The sequence below is a fragment of the Pelodiscus sinensis genome, chromosome 1 (assembly GCF_049634645.1).
Source record: "Pelodiscus sinensis isolate JC-2024 chromosome 1, ASM4963464v1, whole genome shotgun sequence".
In the NCBI taxonomy this organism is placed as follows: domain Eukaryota; kingdom Metazoa; phylum Chordata; order Testudines; family Trionychidae; genus Pelodiscus; species Pelodiscus sinensis.
Window position 1 is genome coordinate 5,943,750 of NC_134711.1, and position 26,103 is coordinate 5,969,852.

A 26,103-nucleotide genomic window follows, 5' to 3' on the forward strand; every position below is an offset into this window, starting at 1 on the left:
CCTGGATTCTGGGGGCCCATTTCACAAGTGGTGAACTTTGCCCTCACACCAGAATGTTCTGAGGAAATGATGAGAGAGAAGTTTCCTCCATCTTCCCTGTCTCCCTGAATTTTTCCATTGGAAGGATATTCTGGCCCTTAATTTGCTTTTCTGAAATCTATGATTATATACTACTATAGTCAGTGATCCCAAGTCAGAAAGAATAAGATTGAGAGGATAAACATTCGTGGCAAGGAATCGCTCTTGTTGAAACACAATGAACTTTTCAACCCAGAACCTTCAATTCACCAAATACACAAACGTTTTCTAAGATATGTAGCACAAAGAACTCTTCAAACAGAGTCCAAAACATATTCCCCTGATTTGGAGGAGGAAATTGCTGTCATTGTTACACAGCTGACTGAATAAATACAATTTGACTCTGAAAAGACATTCCTGGTGAGGTAAAGAAATTAGTTAGCAAGTGCTCACATACCACATAGGTAGATGCTATAGTCCATCCACTCCTTTATAATGTATACAATTACCCGGGTCCTAAGTGTGTAATAGTACCCCTTCAGAGACATGGTTTAACATCCATAAAAACAGGCATAAACATCACATTGCATACTGCAAGAAAACTGCTCATATGTCCTAGATGCATTTTCAAGCAATTTTTATTTGATAGTAAAGTGGCTATCAGCCAATGCTTGGGCAATATCTTAAACCCCAAGGAAGGTGGATATTGCTGAAATGTTGGCTGATAGACACTTTACATCCAAATAAAAATTGCTTGAAAATATATCAAGGACATATGAGAGGTGCTGTTGAGGCAAGCGACATGATGTTTACATCTCTTCAAAGAAATGAAATGACCCATTTGACATAGGTTGAAATAATCCATTGTGATCAAAGAAAAACACATGGGGACAGATTTCCTGCTGGGCGAGGGATTCAGTGCTGCTTCAGCAGAAATAGGAGGCCCTTTTGTAGCTGTGAAGGGCAGGATTAGACTTAAGTAGATCTCTGAAGGGTCAAAAAAGATGTAAGATACCCCCAAATCACAGTTGTTATTATTTGATTAAATGTATTACAGTAGTGTCAAGAGGACGCAGTAAAAAGACTGAGGTCTGATTGTTCTGGGTGGTGGACAAAAATCTAATAAAAAGACAATCTCTGCTCTAAATCTTGGCACTGGGTGGATGAATTAATCAAATAGGGATAGTGGGAGAATGAGGTAAAAAAAGCATATTTTCCTGGAAACCAGCTGTGTGTACAGTATAGCTTGCCTCCTGCTACATGACTGTCCTTATATCCCTGGCATCTATTATACAATACAGTGGAACCACAATATTACATAATACACGATCTCCATCTTTTCTTTCAAATCCCTCTTTAAAAAACCCCACATCTCACCTGATTAAAAGCAAGGAAAGCTGCCTCTTTTACACTGGCACACCTCTTTTACATGGAAGGTTATGCTGCAGCCTGGAAAGGAAAGATATTGTATACTATTGGCAATTGGTTCTATAACTGAAATGAGTCTCTTAAAAGAAGATCAAATCAAAAGCGTATGTCCTGGACTGTTAAGACAATGTCTGGAAACAGAACATTGGTTCTTCACCTGGAAACTCTCAACTCCAGGAAAGTTGCAAATAATGACCAGCTCCTTTTCTTTACAATTCTTCAATCTGTATCCACCTGTTGTCTTGTATTTTGTAGATATAAACCCTTTAGTTCACGGGTAACCACCACTAGGCAAATTTGAACCTCAGATCTTTGGAGCTTAGCATAAGAGAGCTATAGCTTCAGCTATACCACCAACTGCCTCTCAGCTGTGGCTGTAGAGTTCCCTTGTTTTTATCTCTTGCGGTAATTATTCTGCATTTGGTCAATGTCTAATCCAAGATTAGGGATCCTAGGGGCTGTGGTAATACAAACCATAAATAATATAATGGGCTTTGAGGGCTGTCATAAAAATGGTAAACAAAAATTAAAAAATGAGTGGTCCTTCCATGGGGCACAGCACCCTACTTCAGATGAGTGGAGCAAGAGGCATCACTTATCTGCTACACTCATCTGAAGAAGTGGATTGTGCCCATGAAAGCTCATGACACTATATAATTTTTTTTGTCTTGAAGGTGCTATGGGACCACTCATTTTTATTTGTTTAAGTTACAGACTAACACGGCTACCCCTCTGAGGCTTATTAAAATGGTAGAAACCTATGTTGTGCTATGCAGCAACCTGTGCAACTAGATGGCTGTAATTTGTAAGGTGTAAAAAAGCCCAAATGGCTGGAAACTGGAAAACTGGACTGTAACAAACCAAGCAGACAGGAGCTGCAGACAGGAAAGTTTAAGAGGGAGAGCAAGAAATGCTGTGCTGAACAGGCTACCAGGTGAGAGTGCAAATTAGGCGCGGGATATTTAAATCCCTGCCTAATTTGCAATGTCGACCTGCCTAATGTGCAATGTTGACCTGCCTAATCTGCATCCCTCTGCTGACAGAGGGATGCAGTCTAGACGTACCCTCAGGCTGTGTCTAGACTGGCAAGTTTTTCTGCAAAATCATCTGCTTTTGCGGAAAAACTTGCCAGCTGTCTACACTGGCCGCTTGAATTTCCGCAAAAGCACTGACGATCTCATGTAAGATCGTCAGTGCTTTTCCGGAAATACTATGCTGCTCTCATTCGGGCAAAAGTGGCGAAAATGGCGATCGGGGCTTTTTTGCGGAAAACCGCGTCTAGATTGGCCACGGACGCTTTTCTGCAAAAAGTGCTTTTGCGGAAAAGCATCCTGCCAATCTAGACGTGCTTTTCCGAAAATGCTTTTAACGGAAAACTTTTCCGTTAAAAGCATTTTCGGAAAATCATGCCAGTGTAGACGTAGCCTCACAGTATAGACAAGATAGACAAGGCTCTTTGCAATTGGATTTTATTTATTTCACAATTTCTACCTCTGTTTATTACAAAAATATATTGTTTTCTGAGTTAATATTGGGGAATGGGAGGACAGGAAAAAAACAAAACAATCAATAGAGAAAAGTAAAGAGGTGAGGGTGTCTTCTCCCTTCTTCTTCTGGGCCCACTTCATAAAGAGAGATGTTGGCTCAGTTGACAAGCACCCCTCTCTCCTTCAGCAGAAGGGAGCTGGGCTGTGATGTCAACCCAGCTGAATTGAAAATTCAGGTTAAAATTGGTAAAAATTAAATAATAGGGTTGCCAGCTTTCTAATTTCAGAAAATGGAGCCTTTGCCCCATTTACTTTCCCAAGGCCCCACCCCTGCTCACTCCATCCCACCCCCACATCACTTGCCCTTCCCAACCCTTGCTCTGTTGCTCATTTTCACCAGCAAGGACAAGGTTTGAGGTGAAGAAGGGGGCTCCGGGATAGGGAGTGGGACTGTGGGGTTCAGAGTTTGAGAGGGGGCTCTAGGTTGGAGTAAGGGTTTTGGGTGTGGGAGGTGGTGCAGGCTCTTGTAAGAAGTTTAGAGGCAGGAGGAGACACAGAGCTAGAGCAGGAGGTTAGGGTGTAGGAGAGGGTGAAGAGGGCAGGCTATAGGTGACACTTGCTTCAGCCATCTCCTGGAAGAGGCTGACGTCCCTCCAGCTCAGGGATGCTCTGAATGTTGGCTTCACCAAATGGGAGCCAATGGAGCTGTGCAGCTGGCCCTCAGGGTGGCGGGGGGGAAAGAGGGGTAGGACAGCGTGCAGAGTATCTTAGCTGCCATCGAGGCAGAGGACCATATTGGCTGCTTCCAGGAGCCACACGGAGCCAGGCAGAGTCTGCCAGTCTCTCTGCACCTGCCTAGACAGCCAAACTTTTCATGGTCCCATCAGCAATGCTCATCAGAGCTGCCAGTCCTAAGAACATAAAAATGGCCATACTGGGTCAGAACGAAGACTCCTCTGACAGCGGCTGATGCCCTGTGCTTCGAAGGGAATGAATGGGTAATCAACAAGTGATTCATTCCCTGTCACTCATTCCCAGCTTCTGGCCAACAGAAGCTAGGGACACCATTCTTGTCCACCCTGGCTAATACCTATCCTTCGTTAATTTATCTTCTTGAACCCTGCTATTGTCTTTACCTTCACACTATCCTCTGGCAAGGAGCTCCACAGGTTGACTGTGTGTTGTATGGAGAAATATTTCCTTTTGATTTAAACCTGCTGACTATTAATTTCATTTGGTGACCCCTTACTTCTTGTGTTATATGGAGTAAAAGCACTTCTTTATATATTTTCTCTTCACCAGTCATGGTTTTATAGATCTCAGTTATGTGTCCCCCTCCGTCATCTCTTTTCCAAGGTGAAAAGTCCCAGTCTAATTAATCTCTCCCCATATGGAATCTGTTTCATACCTCTCAACATTTTTGTTGCCCTTTTCTGTACCTTTTCCAGTTCCAATATTTTTTTTTGAGACGAGGCAACCACATCCGCATAGACTATTCAAGATGTGGGTATACCATGGATTTACACAGAAGCAGTATGATAGTTTCTGTTTGATTATGTACCCGTCTCTTAGGGTATGTCTACACTACCCCGCTAGTTCGAACTAGCGGGGTAATGTATGCATACCGCACTTGCTAATGAAGCCCGGGATTTGAATTTCCCGGGCTTCATTAGCATAAGCGGGGAGCCGCCATTTTTAAATCCCCGCTGCTTCGAACCCCGTGCAGCGCGGCTACATGGGGCTCGAACTAGGTAGTTCGGACTAGGTTCCTATTCCGAACTACCGTTACTCCTCGTGAAACGAGGTGTACCGGTAGTTCAGAATAGGCACCTTAGTCCGAACTACCTAGTTCGAGCCCCGTGTAGCCGCGCTGCACGGGGTTCGAAGCAGCGGGGATTTAAAAATGGTGGCTCCCCGCTTATGCTAATGAAGCCCGGGAAATTCAAATCCCGGGCTTCATTAGCAAGTGCGGTATGCATACATTACCCTCCTAGTTCGAACTAGGAGGGTAGTGTAGACATACCCTCAATGATTACCAAAAGGTCTGTTGGCTTTTTTTACTGCTGTTTCCCACTGAGTGGATGTTTTCGGAGAACTATCTACAATGACTCCAAAACCTCTCTCTCTTTTTAAGGGGTGCCAACGAATGTAGACCCTATCATTTGATATGTAAAGTTTGGATTGTTTCTCCATGTGCATTACTTTGCATTTATCAAGGTTAAGTTTCACCTGTCATTTTGATGCCCTGTCTCCCAGTTTTCCACTGGATGTTTTGGCTGAAAACAGGATACCTGGGAACCCTACTCTGTGCCCATCCATTAGCGTTGCCAGGTGTCTGGTTTTCACCTGGACAGTCCAGTATTTGCGGGCCTTGTCTGGTAAAAAAAAAAAACCCAGGAAATACTGGACATGTGTAATGTCCGGTATTTCCTGTTTCCCTGGGACAGAAGCCCGGTGGGGACAATTTTCCCCTGCTGCATCTGGCGTGGGCGTGGGAGTGAGGAGCGCCGCAAAGTCTAGTGAAGGGGGAACAGGAGAGGGCACTTGCCGGGCTCCATGCCAGGGGGGCTCCGGGCTGGGCTGGGAGCGGAGTACACACTGCTCTGGCCCACGTGACTAGCAGAGACCGGGAGCTGGCCATGTGATACCTTCCTCTCTCTACAATGCGAGCCGAGGAAGCCAGGCTGGGTGGCAGGAGCAGCCACTTTAAAAGTCAGATTGTTCCTCCATGCCTGGCTCTGCGGAGGGGGAGAGGGGAGATTTGATTGGAGTGGAGGCTCCCAATGCTGGGGATGCCTGCCTCAGGGGGAGGGGGAGTGCACTGGGATGGGTGGGGTGCTGGGGGGACTGGCTCTGAGGCAGGGGTGAGTGTATTGGGATGGGGGGCAGTAGGGGGTCCTGGCTCTGAGACAGGGGTGAGTGCATTGGGATGGGGGGCAGTAGGGGAGCCTGGCTCTGAGACAGGGGTGAGTGCATTGGGATGGGGGGCAGTAGGGGGTCCTGGCTCTGAGACAGGGGTGAGTGCATTGGGATGGGGGGGCCGTACAGGGACCTGGCTCTGAGACAGGGGTGAGTGCATTGGGATGGGGGGCAGTAGGGGAGCCTGGCTCTGAGACAGGGGTGAGTGTATTGGGATGGGGGGCAGTAGGGGGTCCTGGCTCTGAGACAGGGGTGAGTGCATTGGGATGGGGGGGCCGTACAGGGACCTGGCTCTGAGACAGGGGTGAGTGCATTGGGATGGGGGGCAGTAGGGGAGCCTGGCTCTGAGACAGGGGTGAGTGCATTGGGATGGGGGGGCAGGAGGGGAGCCTTGCTCTGAGACAGGGGTGAGTGCATTGGGATGGGGGGGCAGGAGGGGAGCCTTGCTCTGAGACAGGGGTGAGTGCATTGGGATGGGGGGAGCAGGAGGGGAGCCTTGCTCTGAGACAGGGGTGAGTGCATTGGGATGGGGGGCAGTAGGGGAGCCTGGCTCTGAGACAGGGGTGAGTGCATTGGGATGGGGGGCAGTAGGGGAGCCTGGCTCTGAGACAGGGGTGAGTGCATTGGGATGGGGGGCAGTAGGGGAGCTTGGCTCTGAGACAGGGGTGAGTGCATTGGGATGGGGGGGCAGTAAGGGAGCCTGGCTCTGAGACAGGGGTGAGTGCATTGGGATGGGGGGGCCGTAGGGGGACCTGGCTCTGAGACAGGGGTGAGTGCATTGGGATGGGGGGGCCGTAGGGGGAGCCTGGCTCAGGGAGAGGGCTGGGTGCCAAACTGGACGGAGCGGTGCAACTTTTGCTTAACAGGTTTGGTCTCTCCCCCACACCCTTTTTTCCCCCTCGACAGAATTTTTTCCGGGTGTTTTCTTTTGGGGGGGGGGGTCGGTATTTTTTGTTAAACCATCTGGCAGCCCTCCCATCCACCCCCTCCTAGCGCTGGCCAATGGGGTAGGCGCTGGGGGACCCCCATCTCCCAGTGAGCGCTTTGCCCTGGAGGGTGGGGACAGGCCCTGCAGGAGTCTTTGGCCCCTCACTCCCCCAGCCCCTGAGGCCATGTCCCAGAGCCCTTGGCCTCAGGCCTGGGGGACCTTCCAGCCCCGCAGGGACCGGCCAATGGGAGCCGGGCAACTCAAGTGAACTACATTTCCCAGCGTGCCATGCAGGCGCAGGGCCACTTTATCGCTCCCAGCATGCACTGCTCAGCGTTCCACGGGACTGCGCGGCCCAGCCTGCACTGCGGGTCTCTCCCCGCTTTTGGCCGCGGAGTCGTGGCGCGGTGCATTCTGGGATGTGTAGGGGTCCGCCCGCTGGAAGTTTTCGGCGGAGAAAGTTTCCGGACCCTTTGCCTTTCCCGGGCGGTTTCCATGGTGACCGCGGGGTAGCCAATGGGAAGGAGGCTTGTAGCGGGGGGAGGCGGGGCGTAGCCGGCGACCGGCCAATGGTGGGTGGTGTTGGGGCGGGGTGAGCTGGCAGACGAGACCGCGAGTCTCCTTGGTGCTGTCCCCGGTCGTGGCCTGGCGTGAGCCGCGATGGGCGGCGGCGGGAGCAGCCCCCGGCGCGTCACCTTCGAGGCGGATGAGAACGAGAATATCACGGTGGTGAAGGGCGTGCGGGTGAGCGAGGCGCCCCGGCCCCATGGGCCGCTGCACGGGTCCCAGGGGTCAGTCCCTGTGGGGCAGGGCCTCGGCCCCCAGCTGCTCCCTGCCTCTCCCATTGCCCCTGCACCCCCCCTTCCATCTATCGCCCCTGCCCCCTCCTGTCTCTGTGCCCTCCCCCGTCCTTGTCTCTCACGCCTCTTCTCCGACCCTGCCTCACAGACTCCTAGACTTTAAGGTCAGAAGGGACCATTAGGATCATCTAGTCTGACCCCCTGCACAGTGCAGGCCACAGAATCTCACCCACCCCTCCTACAATAATCCTCTCACCTATGTCTCAGATATTGGAGCCTTCCAATACTTTGAAGACCCCAAGATGCAGAGAATCCTCCAGCTGTGATCTGTACTCCATGCTACAGAGGAAGGCGAAAAACCTCCAGGGCTTCTGCCAATCTACCCTGGAGGAAAATTCCTTCCCGACCCCAAATATGGCGATCAGCTAAACCCTGAGCATGTGGGCAAGACTCACCAGCCAGACACCCAGAAGGTTCTCTATAGTAACTCCTATCAGCCCTCCATTGACCTATTCCCACTGATAATGAATGGACACTTAGTTACCAAGATCATGTTATCTCATCAAACCATCCCCTTCATAAACCCATCTAGTTAAATCTTGAAACCAGATAGATCTTTTGCCCCCACTACTTCCCTTGGAAGGCCGTTCCAGAACCTCACTCCTCTAATGGTTAGAAGCCTCATCCAGCTCCTCACTTTGCCCTGGCTTACTCTCGATCCTCCTCCCCCCCCCGACCCCAGCCCCTGAGACCTCTCATCTCATCATTATAGAGCAGGGCTCCTCGACTTTGGAAGCCCCGGGGGCCCCAGTGATGATCTCAGCACATGCTGAGGGCCACAACTTAAGCGTGGTGGCATATACATGCAAATAGCTTCTTTCACACAATGCCCTGGTGCTCCTAAGGCCGCCTCCGTGGGGGCTAGAAACGCTGACACCCTGTACCCGTCTGTTCTAGCCAACCTGTCCCCTTGCGTCTTTCAGTGCTCACCCCTCCTGGGAGACGCCCCACTGTTGTGGCGTGTGTTCCCAGTGGAGGCCACGTTTGAAGGATCCCACCTGTGGGCTGTGTGTTGAGTCCTGTATAAACCTAAACCACACCGTGGGCCGCCAACAAATGGGCCGCGTCTTGGGTAGTCCTGTGGTAGAGGCTCAGGCTGGCTGCATTGTATAAAGCTTAGAGAAGAGCGTGGCTGTGAAGTGTTCCCACAAACGGAGTTGTGAGCTCGTTGTCATCAGGATTTATAAAGAAAATTCATAGGAGAGCGATAAAAAGAGGAGGGATGTTCAGCTTGAAGAGCTTGCTCTCTCTTCTTGTTTCCCTCTCGCCCTTTCCACATTTACTATTTTGCTCCTCTTTCATTCTGTCAACTATAAACAGGCACACAAGATTTTTCTTTGAAGTGACTGCTCTCTGCATCAGAAGATTAAAGTTTTACTAGACAAAGTAATGTAGGGTTCTTGTTGGGTGACAACAAGTTGCCTTATTCTGGTACTCACATGACAGAATGCTTACGAACAGACAGGGATACTTTGTGCTGTACATAAGCTTTTTCCCTCTGCTAGTTATCTAGTAGTCTCCATCACTGCAGTTCAGTGAACAGAAGCCATACATTTTTTTTCCATCATCCAATGAATTTCTGGTATTTTAAGTACCTGAACTTGTTTAAAGTTGCTCTTACATTATTGCTACTGGGGATGTTAAAATGGTTAATTTGGTAACCGTGTAATCCCTGAAAATCTTAGTGGTTTCATGTTGTGGGTTCAGCAGTATAAAGCTTATATTGCAGAGCCCACAGTGCAGCCAGTTCCTGGTGCGCACCTGCTACTGCCCCACCCAGCTCCAAGGAAGCAGGCTGTGCTGCAGGCTCTGCAGTATACATTCTATACTGCAGAGCCCACTGTGTTGAGGTGGGAGGCAGGGAGCTAGCTTCCCAGGAGCTGCTGCATGCTGGAAGCTGATTTTCAAGCCAGCTCCTGGGCTGTCCCAGCTCCCACTTGCTGTCCTTCTGGCTGCTACCTCTTGCTGCAGCAGTGTGAGGCTGCAGCTTTTCCTCTGGGACCTGGTGTGTACCAGGCACCAGCTTTTAAATCTGCTCCCGATGCGTACCGGCTCCCGGCCCTGTTCTGTGGTTTCTGATACAGAGCCAGCAGTGAGGGGTGGCAGCTGGCTCCCTGGCGTGGGGTTTGAGGTGTGTAACTGTTAGGGTAACTGATGAGCTCATGCTTATCATTTAACTGTTTAAATGGTTGTACTGTTACATCCCTAATTGTTAGTGAGACTGCACTGATGCTGGGAAATGTGGTATAGAAAACTTGGTTTTAAAGTATTGGGAATTACAGCAGTGTGGGGTCAGATGCATTTAGGAAGGAGATGGACAAATGCAGTTCATACTGTTTTTATATTTTTATCTATCAAGCAGACTTAGAATCTTCTTTTTACTTGCTGTTCCCCAATGCTGCAAATGCTTAAGCAGTTCTTTATTATTCAGGTGAATATCCCCAGCTTCAGCGGTAACACCCACATGAGTAAAATTAAGCATATAAATAGAGGGTCAGAGTCATAGCTGGCTTGAGGTTGAGTAAGCCTTGCAAATAAGGAAATGGGATAATTTTAAATCTTCAAGTGTATATTTGATCAAAGATTTATTGGGGAGATTCAGTTAAGAATTTGTATCCATTTTAGATTAGGTTTTACTAGCTATGCAATTTGTTTTTGTATTTCGATAAAGTTAAAATTAAACTGTAATTAGCCACAACCTATTTTTCATAGGAAAATCAGATCAAGAAGTAAATAATCAAGTTTTCTACATTTTCCTAAACAGGTACGTTGGGGCAACAAGATAAAGAGGTGTTGCCTGATCTCGGATTAATTTTGAATTTCCATTTACCACCTTTGGGGCTGACAGGTCCTTTGTCCTGGGATCAGGCCCAGTATTCAATTATTCTATGGTTGGGAACCCTGAGGTGCATAGTTGCAACACTCACATGATAGGACCTCTTGTATGTTTACAAGTCTAGTTTATTAATACATTTAGCACAGTCGCAAACACCCTAATTTCACAAGACAGATAGGGAATGTACATCTTTATTTCCATTCCATATATTCACACCATTCCTTCTAGAACAATCTTAGGTGTTAGCCATCATCTTCCTCATTGTCACCAGTGGCGATTGTTCCCAAGGACTCGATCTTCTACTGACCCTAGGTTGGGTTGCTACTTTTATAAGATGGAATGCTGACGTTGTTAGGGGATGTTTTCTTTTCTCCTTATTTGTATTTCTTCACCGTACTGATGGTGAAGGGTCTTTTTCCTGTAGTTCTGTGTATCATTGATTTCAGCTTACTTACATCAATTCGTTACCATGGTACTTTTGTGATTGTCTGTCGCATTTGTTATTTCTGTCTTACCTCGTTACTCAGTCTAGTTTTAACCTGTTATTTTGGGTTTTTCTAAGTAATGATGTACCTACTAAGTTTATTGGAAGCCCCCAATGAAAAGTCCCTCTATATTACCCTGTGTCCAGGTGATAGGTCCCAAATATGTGCAAGTTGTCTTTGCTGTCTGGGTGAAAGGTCCTGGACGTGTGTGGTCCTGGGACCAATCCTTTTCAACTTATTCATAAATGATCTGGAGAAAGGGGTAAGCAGTGAGGTGGTAAAGTTTGCAGATGATACCAAACTGTTTAGGATAGTCAAGACAGAAGCAGACTGTGAGGGACTCCAAAAAGATCTCACCAAACTGAGTGATTAGGCAACAAAATGGCAAATGAAATTTAATGTGGTTAAGTGTAAAGTAATGCACATCGGGAAAAATAACCCCAACTATACATACAGTATGATGGGGGCTAATTTGGCTACGACAAATCAGGAAAGAGATCTTGGAGTTATCGTGGATAGTTCTCTGAAAACTTCCACTCAGTGTGCAGCAGCGGTCAAAAAGGCAAATAGGATGGTAGGAATTATTAAGAAAAGGATAGAAAATAAGACACAGAATCTTACTGCCCCTGTATAAAACTATGGTACGCCCACATCTTGGATACTGTGTACAGATGTGATCTCCTCACCTCAAAAAAGATATTTTGGCCTTGGAAAGGGTTCAGAAAAGGGCAACTAAAATGATTAGGGGTTTGGAACGGGTCCCATATGAGGAAAGGTTTAAGCAACTGGGACTTCTCAGTTTAGAAAAGAGGAGACTGAGGGGGGATATGATAGAGGTATATAAAATCATGAGTGGTGTGGAGAAGGCGGATAAAGAAAAGTTATTTATTAGTTCCCATAATAGAAGAACTAGAGGACACCAAATGAAATTAATGGGTAGCAGGTTTAAAACTAATAAAAGAAAGTTCTTCTTCACACAGCGTGTAGTCAACCTGTGGAACTCCTTGCCAGAGGAGGCTGTGAAGGCTAGGACTATAACAGAGTTCAAAGAGAAGCTAGATAATTTCATGGAGGTTAGGTCCATAAAAGGCTATTAGCCAGGGGATAGAAATGGTGTCCCTGGCCTCTGTTTGTCAGAGGCTGGAGAAGGATGGCAGGAGACAAATTGCTTGATCGTTGTCTTCAGTCCACCCTCTCTGGGGCACCTGGTGTTGGCCACTGTCGGCAGACAGGCTACTGGGCTAGATGGACCTTTGGTCTGACCCAGTACAGACGTTCTTATGTGTAAGCTAACTGTTTATTTGACTAAAAGGTCCCAGACAAAGATACTAACTTTGCCTTAGCTCAGCATATAGGACTTGGCCTGTAAGACCCTTGTGTTGTAGCCAAACTGCCAGTGTAAACCTACCTAACTTCTTATATTACCACTCATTTTACTGATATTACTGTCAAGTATTTCCCAGGGCTCAATTAGACTTGTTACAGACTAGCCTGAATTTCTGTATTCATTGCTTGTTACCATGTCAATGTTATTCATTGAAACTGTTAACAAATGTGAGAATTCTGTGCTTATGCTGATGTTATAGTAGTTGATGACTACATTTGCTGTCAGTATTTTGATAGTGTTTAGAGACCGCCCTCCCATCCCCCCCCATCAGGTCAAGGTTCCTTTGGGCTATGCTTTATGCAAATACAAAATATGACTCTTGATTAGTATCCAAATAACTAAGAATAAAGAAATTGGTAGATAAATTTGAAACAACATATCAAAAGTACAGAACTTAAGTTTTCTATGCAGTTTCCACTTTTTATCATTTTTGCCCAGATCAACTCCAACTTGTTGCTTTTTATCCATATTATATAACAAGCCCAGAATGCCCTCCTTTACGTTGTCCATCTTGACAAATACCTTCAGGCTCTGTCTAGAGAAGAAGAAAGAAATGGATGGGGGTGGAACACCTATTGATTGCTTTGCAAAGCTAATTTTAAATCTTCAGTTAAAATTTTAGGAGTTTGGTTTTTATTGTGTGGTTTGATTTTTTTTTTTTGGGCATAGTGTTTTATGATGCTGTGTTTTACTTCTTTTCCAGCTGTCTGAGAATGTCATTGATCGTATGAAGGAGCCTTCTTCACCTACAGCAAGGCCACAGTTTCAGCGACAATCAGCATCTGGAGATCATGGCTCAGTTGGAAGTGCTGCAAGTATGACCATGCTTTCTGAGAATTGGGGGAGAAATAGATTGACAAAGTTTTCAAATCGTGATGTTAAACTTATTACCCTTTGTAGCAATGACTCTGTAGGTGTATGCTTTTGCTGAGCACTCTCTCACTTTCACAAAATGTTTAAAATATTTTAATTTTTAAGCTAGCCTATTTGATACTTTCCTGACAGTGACAATAATCCCATCTTCTCCAAGCCAAGTAATACTGATAGACTTGGCTTTGCTTGTTCACCACTAAATGTTTTAAAATGCTTTCTGAAACACTCACAAAACAAGGAAAAAGTCTAGTCTAGACACTAAAATACACTCAAATTTGTCTTTCTTTTTCTTTTATATGGTTGAAGTATTATGTAGATTTTCATTGTCATTGCTGGCCTCTCTCACTCAACATTTTGTTTAGTAGTTAAAATTTCAGAAGTGGGGCATTGTAGTTGATGAATATACTTTCTCTGAATATTCAGTAAAAGAATTCCTAGTATGTAAGTTGTATAGGATTTCATAAAAGGAAAAATATTCCTGGTTAAACATTTTCCAAGTTATATTTAATATTTTTTTTCAGGCAAAGAAAATAAAATTTTAGTTCAGGAAGTAGCTCTTGGGTTCTGTTTTTGTTTATTTAAAACAAGTACCAGCATTGTTTTATTAGAGACACACAGAATATGCTTTAAGATGGATACTTTATCTCTTTGCCTTGATGAAAACAAGTATAATTGTAGCTCGTACTAAATGATGATTACTTGGATTATTATTTATTTGTATTTTCCTATTACCTTGGACACCCCAGTTTGGATCAAGGCTCCATTGTGCCAAATCCCATACAAACACATAGTGAAAATGGCCTTGCAATTGGGATTGAGTTGAGACCAGATGCAACTAATGTATGAAGAGGAGAGGACAAGAATGGCAGTGATAGGAGTGATCATGTGATAATTAGCGGGTTTCAAGTAAAAGTGTTTATTTTAAAAACATACCCGAAATATTAATATCAGTATTCCCCAGGAGCCATTAGCTTAGCTGCTGTAGGTTTCCAGCTTATTACAGATACTGTCGTAGAAATGGGCCTTGAGGCAAGGTTTTAAAGAGATCAATGTAACATCTTTTATTTACTGTACTGGTGTATTACAAATATTAAGCATCACAACAGACCTTGTAAGGACTAATCCTCAATTTACCGAATGGGAAACTTTGACATGTAGATGTGCCTGGTATCACACACTGATCGTTAATAGAGAAAGGAGTGGAAACCAGGTCTCCTGATAGTCCAGTGCCTTGTTGAAATCAGTATGAAACTTTCCTGTTGGGCTCTGGTGCCCTGCCTCAGCTCCACTACTCTCCAGTTGAGTTAAAATAATGAGTTCTTGGGACATTGTGTGCTATGTTACTGTTTTAAAAAGGGCCACTACAGTGGCTACACTTTATATCTTTTGACTGAAATGGTACCCTTTCCTTTGAGTTAATCTCTAAGGGTGTGTCTAGACTACAGGGTTTTTTGAAAAAAATGGCCATTTTTCAAAAAAAAAATTCCCTTGCATCTAGACTGCTGCTGAGTTCTTTCAAAAGTAAATCGAAAAAATGCAGCAGTTTCTTCGACTGTGGAAAACCTCGTTTTATGAGGAATAATGCCTTTTTCTCGAAAAGCTCTTTTGAAAAAGGCGCTATGTAATGCAAACTGTGCTTTTTCGGAAGAGAGCATCTAGACTGCCTGGGTGCTCTCTTTCGAAAAAACGGCTTGCTTTTTCAAATGTACTGGTTGTAGTCTAGATGCTCTTTTTCGAAAGAGGCTTTTTTTTAAACGTATCTTTTAAAAAAGCCTCTTTCGAAAGAGGCTTGCAGTCTAGACGTAGCCTAAATTATATACCACTACATTGCTAAGATACCCCTGTAAAAAAAAAAAAAGTAATAATTTTCATTGCTGTTGCTCACTACAATTGTGGGCAGTTACAGAAAACGAAACAAGTATTGACAATGGGAGTCTCTTGTTTAGAAAACTATGAAAAAAGGGAAATTTAGAGTTGTAATCTGTGCACAGGATTGGCAGCTAGTAATTCCACAATTCTCGTGTCTTCTTTGTGTGGTAGGCTGGGGGAACAAATACAGTTTTTTTTCTTTTATTGAACTCCTAAGATTTCAAATTCACTTTGACTCTTTGCAAGCTTAGAAAAACTCACATTGTTGTGTATATATACTTTCATTTTTAACAACAACCACCACTCTTTTAGATTATGGTTTCCAAACTTCGTCGTACCACAAATCCCTTCTGAGAAAAATTGTTACACAACGCCAAGAGGAGAGTCCAGCCTTGGGCTAACACCTGAGTCTGGTGGTCCTGGATTGGGAGGCAAAACTAGAAGCTTCTTCCTCATGCTGGGGTCTTGTAACCTGAGCCCTGCCACCCAGGGCCAAAGCTCTGGGGTTTTGGCCTTAGACCCCCAACAAGTCTGAGCCAGCCCTGGCAACCCCATTAAAATGAGGTTTTGACCCTTGTTCCTTCTAATTTTTTTCATCCATGTGCTGCATCAATTTTGTTATGTGCACTGAGGCATGTGTGGATGTACAGCACCAGTAAAAACATATGCTGCTAGCTATTGGCACTCTGCTGGTCAGCTGTGTGGCATCTTAATCTCTCATGGGTTGTTGCCCAAGTGCACAGCTTATAGGTAACACTGGTTGTGACCTACTTTGGGGTTCCAACCCACAATTTGAGAACTTCTGATTTCGATTAAGTGACTGTTTCTGCTAAAATGTAGACCTTACTTTTGTTGTTATGACTTACGTGTTTAAGAGTAGTAAATAATGCTAGATAGGTATGAGAGATGTTGTAATGTGTACTTCTCTCTGATTGCTTTCAGAAAAGATCTACAGACTTGAATTCTTTTGATGCATTATTGCTGGTAGACCTGTTTAAAATATAGCCAGACCTAATGTGTTCTCATCAGTTTTTGTCTGATAAGCTGATTTTACAGATAGAGCTGTGACTTGGAAAATTTCTCTTAAATTCCTTGTTCGGAAGCTAATAGCTGTTTTTTTTTAAGAACTTCCTTTTGTGTGGACTATACCCTTTATCTTGGGACCTTTTTTTAGTTCTTTTCCCAGTAGTCAAAAACTCTTCTAGTAGGAAAATTGAGTAGAGTTTTCTGAAGCAGTTGGCTGAGGAGTAACGGACTGCATCACTTGTGAGGAGATGTGTTTTGTTGCTTGCCAGTGATAGTTGACCTCAATTGCAGAGGGAAAAATGTTTTGTGCAACTACAATGAAATCTGAAGTCTGAATACCATATATTAAACCATCATAAGTTGCTTGAGTAATTTTCAGTCTTCTAAGCAACATTAAATGTACTGAATATTTAACAAATATGGACTCTTTAAAGTATATCTATAATTCTAGTTCAATATTGATGAAAAGTAATTTGATCACGCAATTTAAGTGCTTTTTCTGAATGTCTATTATATCTGAGACTCAGTCATAATAGAATGATTTAATTCATTGTAGCTTTACTGGATTACTCTAAAGTTAATATTCTATTTAGAAACAAAACCCCAAGCAACAATCCAAATTACAAGGGGGAAAAAAAGCTCTCATGTCTGGCCAACATTCTTTTCCTTTATGGGTACAGATTCTTCCTGAGTTTTGAAGGCTTTTTCCCCTCTCTTGTTTTTGTTTCCTAATAATAGCTTTTGTTCGTTATTTTTATTACAGTAGCACCTCAAAGAACCAGTTAAACATCAGGGCTGCCATTTGCTAGACAGTGAACAAACACACACTTTTCAACCTCTCTGGCCTGGCAGGACCCTTTGCTGCAGCAGCAAAGCCTCCTCCCTGGGAATGGGGCGGGCAAGGCCTGGTGGCCCTGTTCCTGGGGAAGCTTTGCTTGGTCTAGTACTGCTTTTAGAGGACTGATCACTCTTTCTCTGTGGTAACTTTGTGTGCATAGGCAGCGTTTTTCCCCTTTAATAGAAGCTTATTCATTTAGAAGTGCCATTTTTGTTTCTAAATGTACTGTAAAACAGGTAATTCCAATGTACAGCACATTATGTGCTTCCCTGGTCTCAGGTGGATTTGCCAAAATTAAATTTTATGCTAACCTGCTCTAGGCTCTAAGCGCTCTATTAGGTTTTACTGAATGCAGATATTTGCTGTTAGGTTTTTTTCCCCCCTCAGTGATTTAGCAATGCAGATAGCAAAAAATGTTTGTACAGCAATTATGAAGGTACTATATGCAACAGGTTATCTGGTTGCTTAGAAACTGTGTACAGCTTAGGAGGAGCAGATTTTTTTTTTTTGGTTGCACAGTATGATGGGCTGTACAAACACATGACTGATAATGAAAGAATTAAGCAGTTGCTCTGGGCCCAGGCAGCCCTACTCTGCCACACCTGCAAAGCATGCATGGCTTGGAGGAGGATCTCCAAGGAAAGCAGCCCATCTCAGAAGGATAGTAGACAGTGGAAGTGAATTAACTTGTACTCTGAACTCCTGAGAAGGAGTGTTGCAGGAACTCTTGAGATGTGCTGGACTCAAAGGGAACAGAGCTGTAAGTCTCAGGAGATCTGAGACTATTTTTGCTCATTGGAAAACGGGGTCTGGTAGAAAGTGATCCATGGCAGCAATAGAACACTTAGTTCTTCAGAACTTACCTGCTTATATTGAGCCCTGGATCAGAATTCTATGGCAGGACTTTCCAAACTCTGGGTTGCGGCTTGTAAGGTGTCAGCCGACGGTCAGGGCAGAGTGTGTGTGTATGTTTCCGAGAAAAGGTTTAACGTCCGTGTCTTTACTGCTAGGACCGGGGTCCCGTCGCAGAGGGTGGCCAGCAGGCCAACAGACGCCCCGTTATATAGGAAGAGCTTATTACACCTTAGATTTTAGCTGCTAGAACACAGGGGTTCCTTCACAGCGGGCAGCCTAGGAAAGGCTGAAAAGGTGCCCCCAACGGATCTTGTCACCTGGGAGTGACACAGATCCAAACGCCCAAGCTTTCCCTATGTCTGTCCCTTTATGACCGGCTGAAGTTCTTTTAAATTGTGCTTGGCTCTATTACAGCAACTGAAGGAGTCAGGTTAAAGCTTAAACAGTTACAGGTTTATTAAAAAGACTTATAAAAGCATATGGTTACAATGGCTATTGCTCTATTTCTTAAATGTTAGCAAATACAGATTTTAAAAATGGTTACAGGAAAAAGGTAAAGATAGAAAATAGAAATAATGGTACCAAGTGACAGCTTAATCTTTAAAGAGCTCTAACACTATGTATATATATACTTAAACAAAGGACCACATCCAGGTACAATTTTTACCCCTTTCTGTGCCTCTCGACTCCAGCGTGTCAGGCCAGGGCCGGTCTCTCAATTCCTAGGAAAGACGAATACGAGGTGGGTGTCCCCTCTGGAACCTCAGGAGATCAAACACTTAACCCGACCAGCAGATAGATGGTAGATTGACACTCAGAGAAAATGTGCTGCTGGACCCATCGTTATACCCCTGGGGGCCCGTATCCTCTTTCTTATCTAAGATGCTGAATTGTACTGGTCCGTTTTGTGGTGCCAGTTCTTACAAGCAAGTTTCAAGTTAATTTACACTTGCAAGAGAGATAACTAAATTGTGCGTACTAGACGTTTTTTTACTGGGCGAGAGATTCCTCCCCCCGCGGACGGCTGTGTGTTCGTATCAATATGGGTTAAGTCAAGGACACTCCTTGGCAGCCTCTTGGTCAGCAATTGGCATATCTCTGTTTACAGCCATTCACGGTCACACAGCCTGGGCCTTCTGCTCTGTGTGCCCTGTATGCTCCAGGCAAGCAAATATGGGGGGTTCCTGTCTGGCTACATAAGGGCAAGTTGATAGCTGGCTTCCTGAAGCATCCATTGGCTGTGAACAGTGATCCATGGCCAGTGGGAGCTGCGATCACCCGTATCTGTGGAGGCGCAGGTAAACAAAAAGAGTGTCATGACCCGTTAGTGGTTTGCCCTTACAAGCCACATTCCAGAGATTGAAAATGTCTGCTCTAGGGAGTGCCAAAGAAAGAAGCAGACCCCCGCTGCAACATGTGCTGCTTCCCTTTAATAGTTCATGCTCAAGATACGGGGGTGCACCTAAAGGCCCCTTGTGTAACAGAGGGGTTTCTCATTGCTGGCCTCTTTATTTAACCTGAAAACAGCACACATAAAATGTGTGATCTGCCCAGAATGCTGAGTTACAGAAGGGGGAGACCACCTCAGGAGCAAAGTGGCTGCCAACAAGGGAGTGCCAGGAAAAAAAAGAGCCTGCTATATCCTTGCTGACAAATGGGTGGTACCTGCAGTGAGTGACCTATTCACAAACCATGTGGATTTTGTGCACAAGAACACCCCCCTCCCTGCAATAACGTACAAGTGGAAAACCAAAAATAAAAAGCTGCTGGCACTTGTCTTGTGCTGCTGCTGTTTGTCTCAGAGCTGTGATATTTTAGGTGTAGTTGCTGGTGCTCTCAACTCCAGAGTATGGATGATATTTTCAAGCTAGAGAAGAGGAGGTATTTCTAGTCTTGCATGACTTTATCATAGAACATTCTGCCAGACAAAGTAGTACTGTATAGTGATGAGTATAAGAACAGAATGGTAAATGTTATAAGCATGGCTTATCACACTGCTGTGATGAAGTGTCCTCATCTGTGCTATTTCCTCTTCCTGGTGCCCACGATTGGCTGCTGCCCTTGGCAGGTGAGTCTTCAGCCCTCTGGCTAAATCAATTAATATACATGAATGAACCCCTTCTGGGGTAATAAAGTGTTAACAAGTGGCTGCCCCTCTTTGGGGTCGTCGGCTCCATGTCTGGGTCTGTTTAAATTCAAGCCCCTTTCTCAGGTTTTTAATACAGTCTCATCTTTTTCTTGGAGTTTAGTCCACTTCCTCTGTATCCAGTGGCGGGGTACCCAAACGCATCCACTACTCTGCATCCCAACGCAGGGACTCTATACGCAACAGCCATGTTCTGCTTCCCTTTAATAGTTGCTGATGTTTCCTGGTCTGCTTTTTGTTCAGTCCCATCAGCTTCTGTCTATTTCCTGTTTGAGTAGAATCTCTTCCAGGCCATTTTATTTGGAGAGTTTCTCAGTCTGTCTTGATTCCCCACGATCTTCATTGCTCATTGCTTGGAGAGCTTTTAGCCGTCTTTGACCCATTTTCATCAGGGTTCTCTCAGGCCTTTCTATCTTGAGAGCAGGGTCTCTCACAAACCTCTTTTACTTATGCAGTTTACAGCCTTCTGATCCCAGCAAATGATCCTACTTGTGCAGCTCCTGAAGCTGCTTTTAACTGAACAGTCAGTGCTTTCATTGGCTACTTCCTTGTACTTTTATAGGCAAGCGTGGGGGACCCACCTTCAATGCTTCTTTCCTGGGACAGGGTTAGGTACAACTGCCAGTCCTCTCAAAGGACCTGGTACACTCCATCACAATTGCCCATTATTGAGGTTGCCCACCGCTTCCGATGACAAGAATCCCTGTTTTTAGTAAGGATGTTGAGGCAGGTAATTCGCTAATTGTGTAGCCGATAGAATTTTTATAAATTACACTTTTAGTTGATAATGGAAGAAGTGCTCAGTCCCAGCTCGCGTCTCGTCCGGGAGCTGCCCCTGCTGCTGCTCTGCTGGGTGTGCAGGCAGCCTGGCTCCTACTACATTTAAACTGCAGATCCAGTGTAGGGGTAGGTCCCGGACCCGGCATGAGCCAGGACTGAGCTTGGCTGCCTTCCCTGCTGGAGGAGCCTGTGTCCGTGTTGGGATCTAAGCGACTAATCAGCTAGTTGACTATCCGATAAGCTAATCAACACACTAGTCGCTGCTCCTGCCCCCTCACCTTGCTGCCTCTGTCAGGGTAGGGGCAGAGGTGCAGGGTGGAGCCTGCTTAAAAAGCCAGTTCCCCCGGCTCTAGCTCTGTGAGAGGGCTCAGGGGCACAGCAGAAGCATTTCACTGTGGTAATGTAGAAGAGTCCCTGCTGGGGCTCTTGTGTATTTCAAAGCAGAAGTGCTGCATGGAGGTCGGGGTCAGCGGGGGATTCGAGTCCCCCACTTGGCCACAGGCTCCATGCGGCGTTTTAATCTTGGAAATGCACAAGAGCACATTTCAAAGTGGAAGCACCCTTATTGATTAATCGAATAGTCAATGGACCTCCAGTAGGGATGTAAGCGATTAGTCGACTACCTGATAAGCCTAGGCTTGTCCGATAGTCAAGTCACTACTTAACTAGTCACTTACCCCCCCACCCTGGCTACCTCTGATACAGGCGGGGTTACCCCCATCACTGTCTCCACGTGGGGGCGGGGCAGAGGCACAGCATTTGGGACCAGCGCGGATGGGATTGCTTGCTTGGATTTCCTGCTGCGCTTCTGCCTTTTAAATGTAGCAAGAGCTGTGGACAGCTCTTGCTATATTTAAAAGGCAGAGGTGCAGCCGGGATATTAAGTGCCCTCCCCCCTTATCGACTAATTGAGTAGTTGATGGAAATTCCATCGACTACTCAGTTAGCTGATTAAATGAAATTTAACATGCCTAGCTGCCGTGGACAGGGGCAGCTGCCAGAGCAACCTCCCCTCACCTCTACTCCTGTGCTGCTGCTTCTGATGGAGGCAGCAGCGTGGCTGGGGGAGGAGCAGGTGGCACCACAGAGACGGTGCTGGGGGGAACTGGCTTTTAAGTTGGCTTCACCCCAGCACTGGCTCCTGCTTCCCCCCCCGCTGCCTCTGATACAGAGTCAGCAAAGGGGAGGAGACTATGCAAGTAGTTGACTCAACTAACTGATTATTTGACTACTCACATCACTAGTTTTTAGTTGCTTATAACTGCCAGACTTCAACTGTTTGGGCTGAAATTCTCTATGCTGGGTATGTACATCAGATAGGTTTTTTTTTTTGATTTACACAAAATGGCTCAGTTGTTGCAAAGCATGAGACTAGGAAAAAATACGTTTTGTCCATGTTGGAGCAAATTTTTGTTGACTGACTAGAAACATTTCTAGCACCCTAATTCTTAAAGCATACTTGAAATGTAGTGGGAAGCAAAGAAGGTGGCTTATATGCTGAGGATATACCATTTGCTGTCCTTGTGAATCTATGTATATATGTGACAAAACTGTAACCCTTTGGAAAATCCCTTTTTCACATTTTTAGTAGTCAGTTAAATTTCCAAAATATACTGTCAGTACTGGACATGCAGCAGCCTGGGGGTGAGGACTTCTTTCCTGGCCAATACAGTTCTGCGTGACTGGGGACCTCGCTGGAGCTAAGTATTTGGACTGACAGCAGGTAGCCTGCCACTGTGTTCTTAATGATCCTCTTACCATGGTAGGCAGGGCAGATTTGAATGCAGAGGGGAGGAGAAATGGACTGGGAGGATTGAGGGAGCAAGGAGGCAGGGGAGGAGGGGACATGAACTGAGACTGAAAGCAGGTAGGGAGAGACAAAAAGGAATGTGATGTATATGCTGGTTCTGGGAGCTGGAGACAGGATTTGGAGCAGAGTGGGTCTGGCTGGAAATGAGACTGGGAACCATTGTTATGGAGGAAGGGAGGGGAGACTGATCTGGTGTGGAGCGTGGTTGTGAGGGGAAAACTTGGAAGTGGTTGGGTAGTAAGACTTGGACAAGAAGCTGGGTGGGTGTAGGGAGATGGACTAGATGACTAGCCTTTTTAACAGTTCGAGGCTGTAAGGTGGCAGGCAGCCATTGCAAGGGGTTTAGCAAAAGAAATCTATGTTGGTGAAGAGGGGGAAGTTATGGTGTAATGCTACTCTCACAGGGGAGTTTTCTTCTTTTTGGTAATTTAGTCTTAGGAGGGTAAAGGAATATGTCATTTGGAATAAAAGACATGGGCATTATCTGGCATGTGTGTGAGAGATTGCGTGCTCTTTTGGTCTGAAACAACACACCTCCCTTTTTAAAGTGGTTTTCTTTAGCTTTGTCTTACCCAGCATCCAAAATTATTAGGATGTCAAAACTACTGAATTCTTATGCCTAATTAGAGATTGTACTCTATGGTAACAAACACATCCTTATCTGAGGTACCTGTAAATTGATACCGCTTGTCAGCAAAATGAAAATAAACTGGAGTGTGCTGTGAGTGTTTACTACATATAACTTAATTCATTAGTGATTTTAAACCAAAATCTTTATTCTCAGTCAGATGAAGAGGAAAGCCTTTTGAATTTTGCAGGTTCTCTGCAAAAATATTTTATATGGCAGATCCTTAAGGACATACCTGTATAGAGCTCCATTCATCCTGCAAGTAATGAGGCCTCATGGCTGTAACAGGATGTGCTTGTTTTCTATTGGTGATGATTTATGTGCAGCTTAAAAGATCTTTAATGTAATATTAAAGAACATTTTAGAGCGATGGATCTGCTGTTTATCATATCAGCATGGAAAGAAAGGGTTTGTTTTATTATCTTCCACCTGCAGGTGCAGACTGTAACCAAGTGTTCCTAAAGCTCTTCATCAACTGTCAGATCAGACAGGTTAAGTGTACTTTATAGTGCTTCTTTCTTGAAAGCTCTCTAATAGCTGTTTATTAGTTAAACAGGAGGTAACCATTTACATTTTTTCCTATCTCAAGGGGGACAATAAGCAGTATCTACTAATTTAATTTTGTTTCCGGAAAGTGGCTTGCATGAATTTAAGATCTTTAATCTTTTATTCAGAAATGTCACTAAAAATTAGAAACACCTTCACAAGTCAAAATGGCATACCTCTCTGGATAACTGCCATAACAATAGATTAAGTTTTAATTGTACTTCAAAAGATTAAAGAGGAAAAATAGCCTTATGCAATTGACAGGGTCTTTCCACTATTTGGTGGAAATGTCATTTAGCAAGGGGAGGAGAAGTATAAAAGCAGGAACATTTATAATAAAACTGCAAATATTGGCAAGGGAGTGAGCCCGTGGGAAAGGGGTATGTGTCTCAAGTTTTAAGATTTAAAAACAGTCTACATTGCATTGACAGTGTCCCTTAAAAAGCCAAGTTAAAAAGCTGTTGGGGGAGGAGGAGGAGGACTTCTGTGTCCTTGAGGAGACTAAAGGCTCCAGTTTCTTTGCAACCTTCTGCTTCAGTTAAGTATTTTGTTGTTGCCAACTAACACTTGGGTTGAAGAGCTTCCTTTCAGTGTTGTGTTGGACTGCTAGAGTGGTCACTGAGTGTGAAGTCAGGGACACAAAGTCCTTGTGATCTGGAGTCTTCTAATTTAGGAGCGGAGTACACTCTTTCCACTACGTTCCAGAGCAGTGATTTGAAGAGCAAGTGATTGGAATTGAAGTATGGCAGTGTAGATCACTGCATTGTTATTCTACCTGTTCTTTGTCTTTGGGATTGTTATCATTTGACCATTTGTCCCTTCTGGCTTTATAATCTGTGAATCTTTCTGGACCTTGTATTGTAGTCCTGTGTTCCCTGTTTAGTACTGAGAAATACTGCCTTTGTGAGGTTCACTCGTAGCTGGGTAAACGTGCTACTTTTTGGCACTGCTAAATCTAGCTTGTTACTAGAACTAGCTCTTTTCTTTGCAGCAGTAAGATTACTTGTTGCATCCCTTTATAGTGGCATGTTTTTCTTATTTTTTAATCTTATAAGCATGCAGGTTGCTTAGCAGCAGTGGCGTTTTTGTGACTATTATGTCCCTTTAAAAGGAAGCAAAGTCATTTTAAATTTCCTTTTTTAAATATTACCTGCTATTCTAGGTGTATGTAAGTTTCTTAGAGCTTTAAAAATCTATTTTAAATATGTAATTTATTTATCACCATTAAAGGAATTGGTACAGGTTGTACGTCCTTGGTCCAACACCCTCGAGACCTTGGTCCTGAACCAGGAAATCTGCTGGACCGGGGGATGTCAGTGCGAGCTTCTCTGCTGTCAGCTGACTAAGTGCTGACTTGGGGCAGGAAGTCACTCAGGGGAAGAGGTGGGGTTGTCATGGAGCCCCATAACTGGGGGCAGGAGTGCAGCCCCACCGGGCTCCACATAAACCCTGTCTCTTCACCTGATCATCTTTCTGCCCCCCTCCATTCCTGAAGGTGGGGAGGAGTTGCTGAGTATAGGGCCTGGCTTTTCCTGTAAGTGCTCCAGCCTAGGAGCAATGGGGATGCCAGACCACAGATGTTACCAGATTATGGAAGTCTGACCTATAGAGATCCAACCTGTATTTCATTTGGCTGAATTCTGAAAATACAGGTAAATATAATGTTTGTAGTAAGGTTCAGTTTTGACTTAGCAGGCACTAGGGATGTGCTAGTCTAAGTGTTTAAACAGTTAATCGATGAGCCTGGACTAATCTGTTAATCTTCACTGTTAGATGCAAGGAATCCCCCATTTCCCGCATTGCTGCTTCTTCATCAGAGGCAGCAGGGCAGGTGGGAGCATTGCGGAAGAGAAGGGGCAGGCAGTTCCATGGGAGTTGGCTTCCTCTCGCTGCATGTAAATGTGTAACCACTGAAAATTTCAGCAGTTGCACGTTTACAGAAAAACCCACGTTTTAACATCCCTAGTAGGTTCTAATGCAATGAATGTTGTGATTTGTGTTGCAAACACTGCACTTAATTTCAGTGAAAAGAGTTTTGTATTTAAGACAAACATTTGTTTTCATATTGTTCTTGTGATTTTTTTCTCCTTCCTCTTCTCTCCTTTCCATCTAAAACAAATCCCTATTTGTGCCTAACTTAGACACAAGTGTCCATGGCATCTAGAATACTTCAGTGATAAGCACATAAGAAATATCTAAAATAGACATTACAACTGGACTCCTTGACTTCAATTACTGATATTGTATAAAGTAAATATTTGATCACTTTTGTTTAAATTTTTTTAGATTATATTTGTAGAAGTGTAGCATGTTTCAGTATAGGTTGCTGCTGCTATGCTTAGCGAGACACAATAGAAATATGAGGTGTTGTGGTAATATCTTTT

At 44.7% G+C, this 26,103-nt stretch overlaps 1 protein-coding gene across 2 annotated transcripts in view; it reads left to right on the forward strand.

The window, feature by feature from the left end:
* Window positions 1-7,364: 7,364 nt before the first annotated feature.
* The window catches only part of CHCHD3 (coiled-coil-helix-coiled-coil-helix domain containing 3), a 268,328-nt gene continuing 249,589 nt past the window's right edge, over window positions 7,365-26,103 (forward strand). For both annotated transcript variants that reach the window (XM_006120346.4, XM_025183231.2), the window contains exons 1-2: window positions 7,365-7,524; window positions 13,052-13,163. In XM_006120346.4, coding sequence (XP_006120408.1) covers window positions 7,441-7,524; window positions 13,052-13,163 — 196 coding nt within the window. In that variant the 5' untranslated portion in view covers window positions 7,365-7,440. The remainder of the gene's footprint in view (window positions 7,525-13,051; window positions 13,164-26,103) is intronic.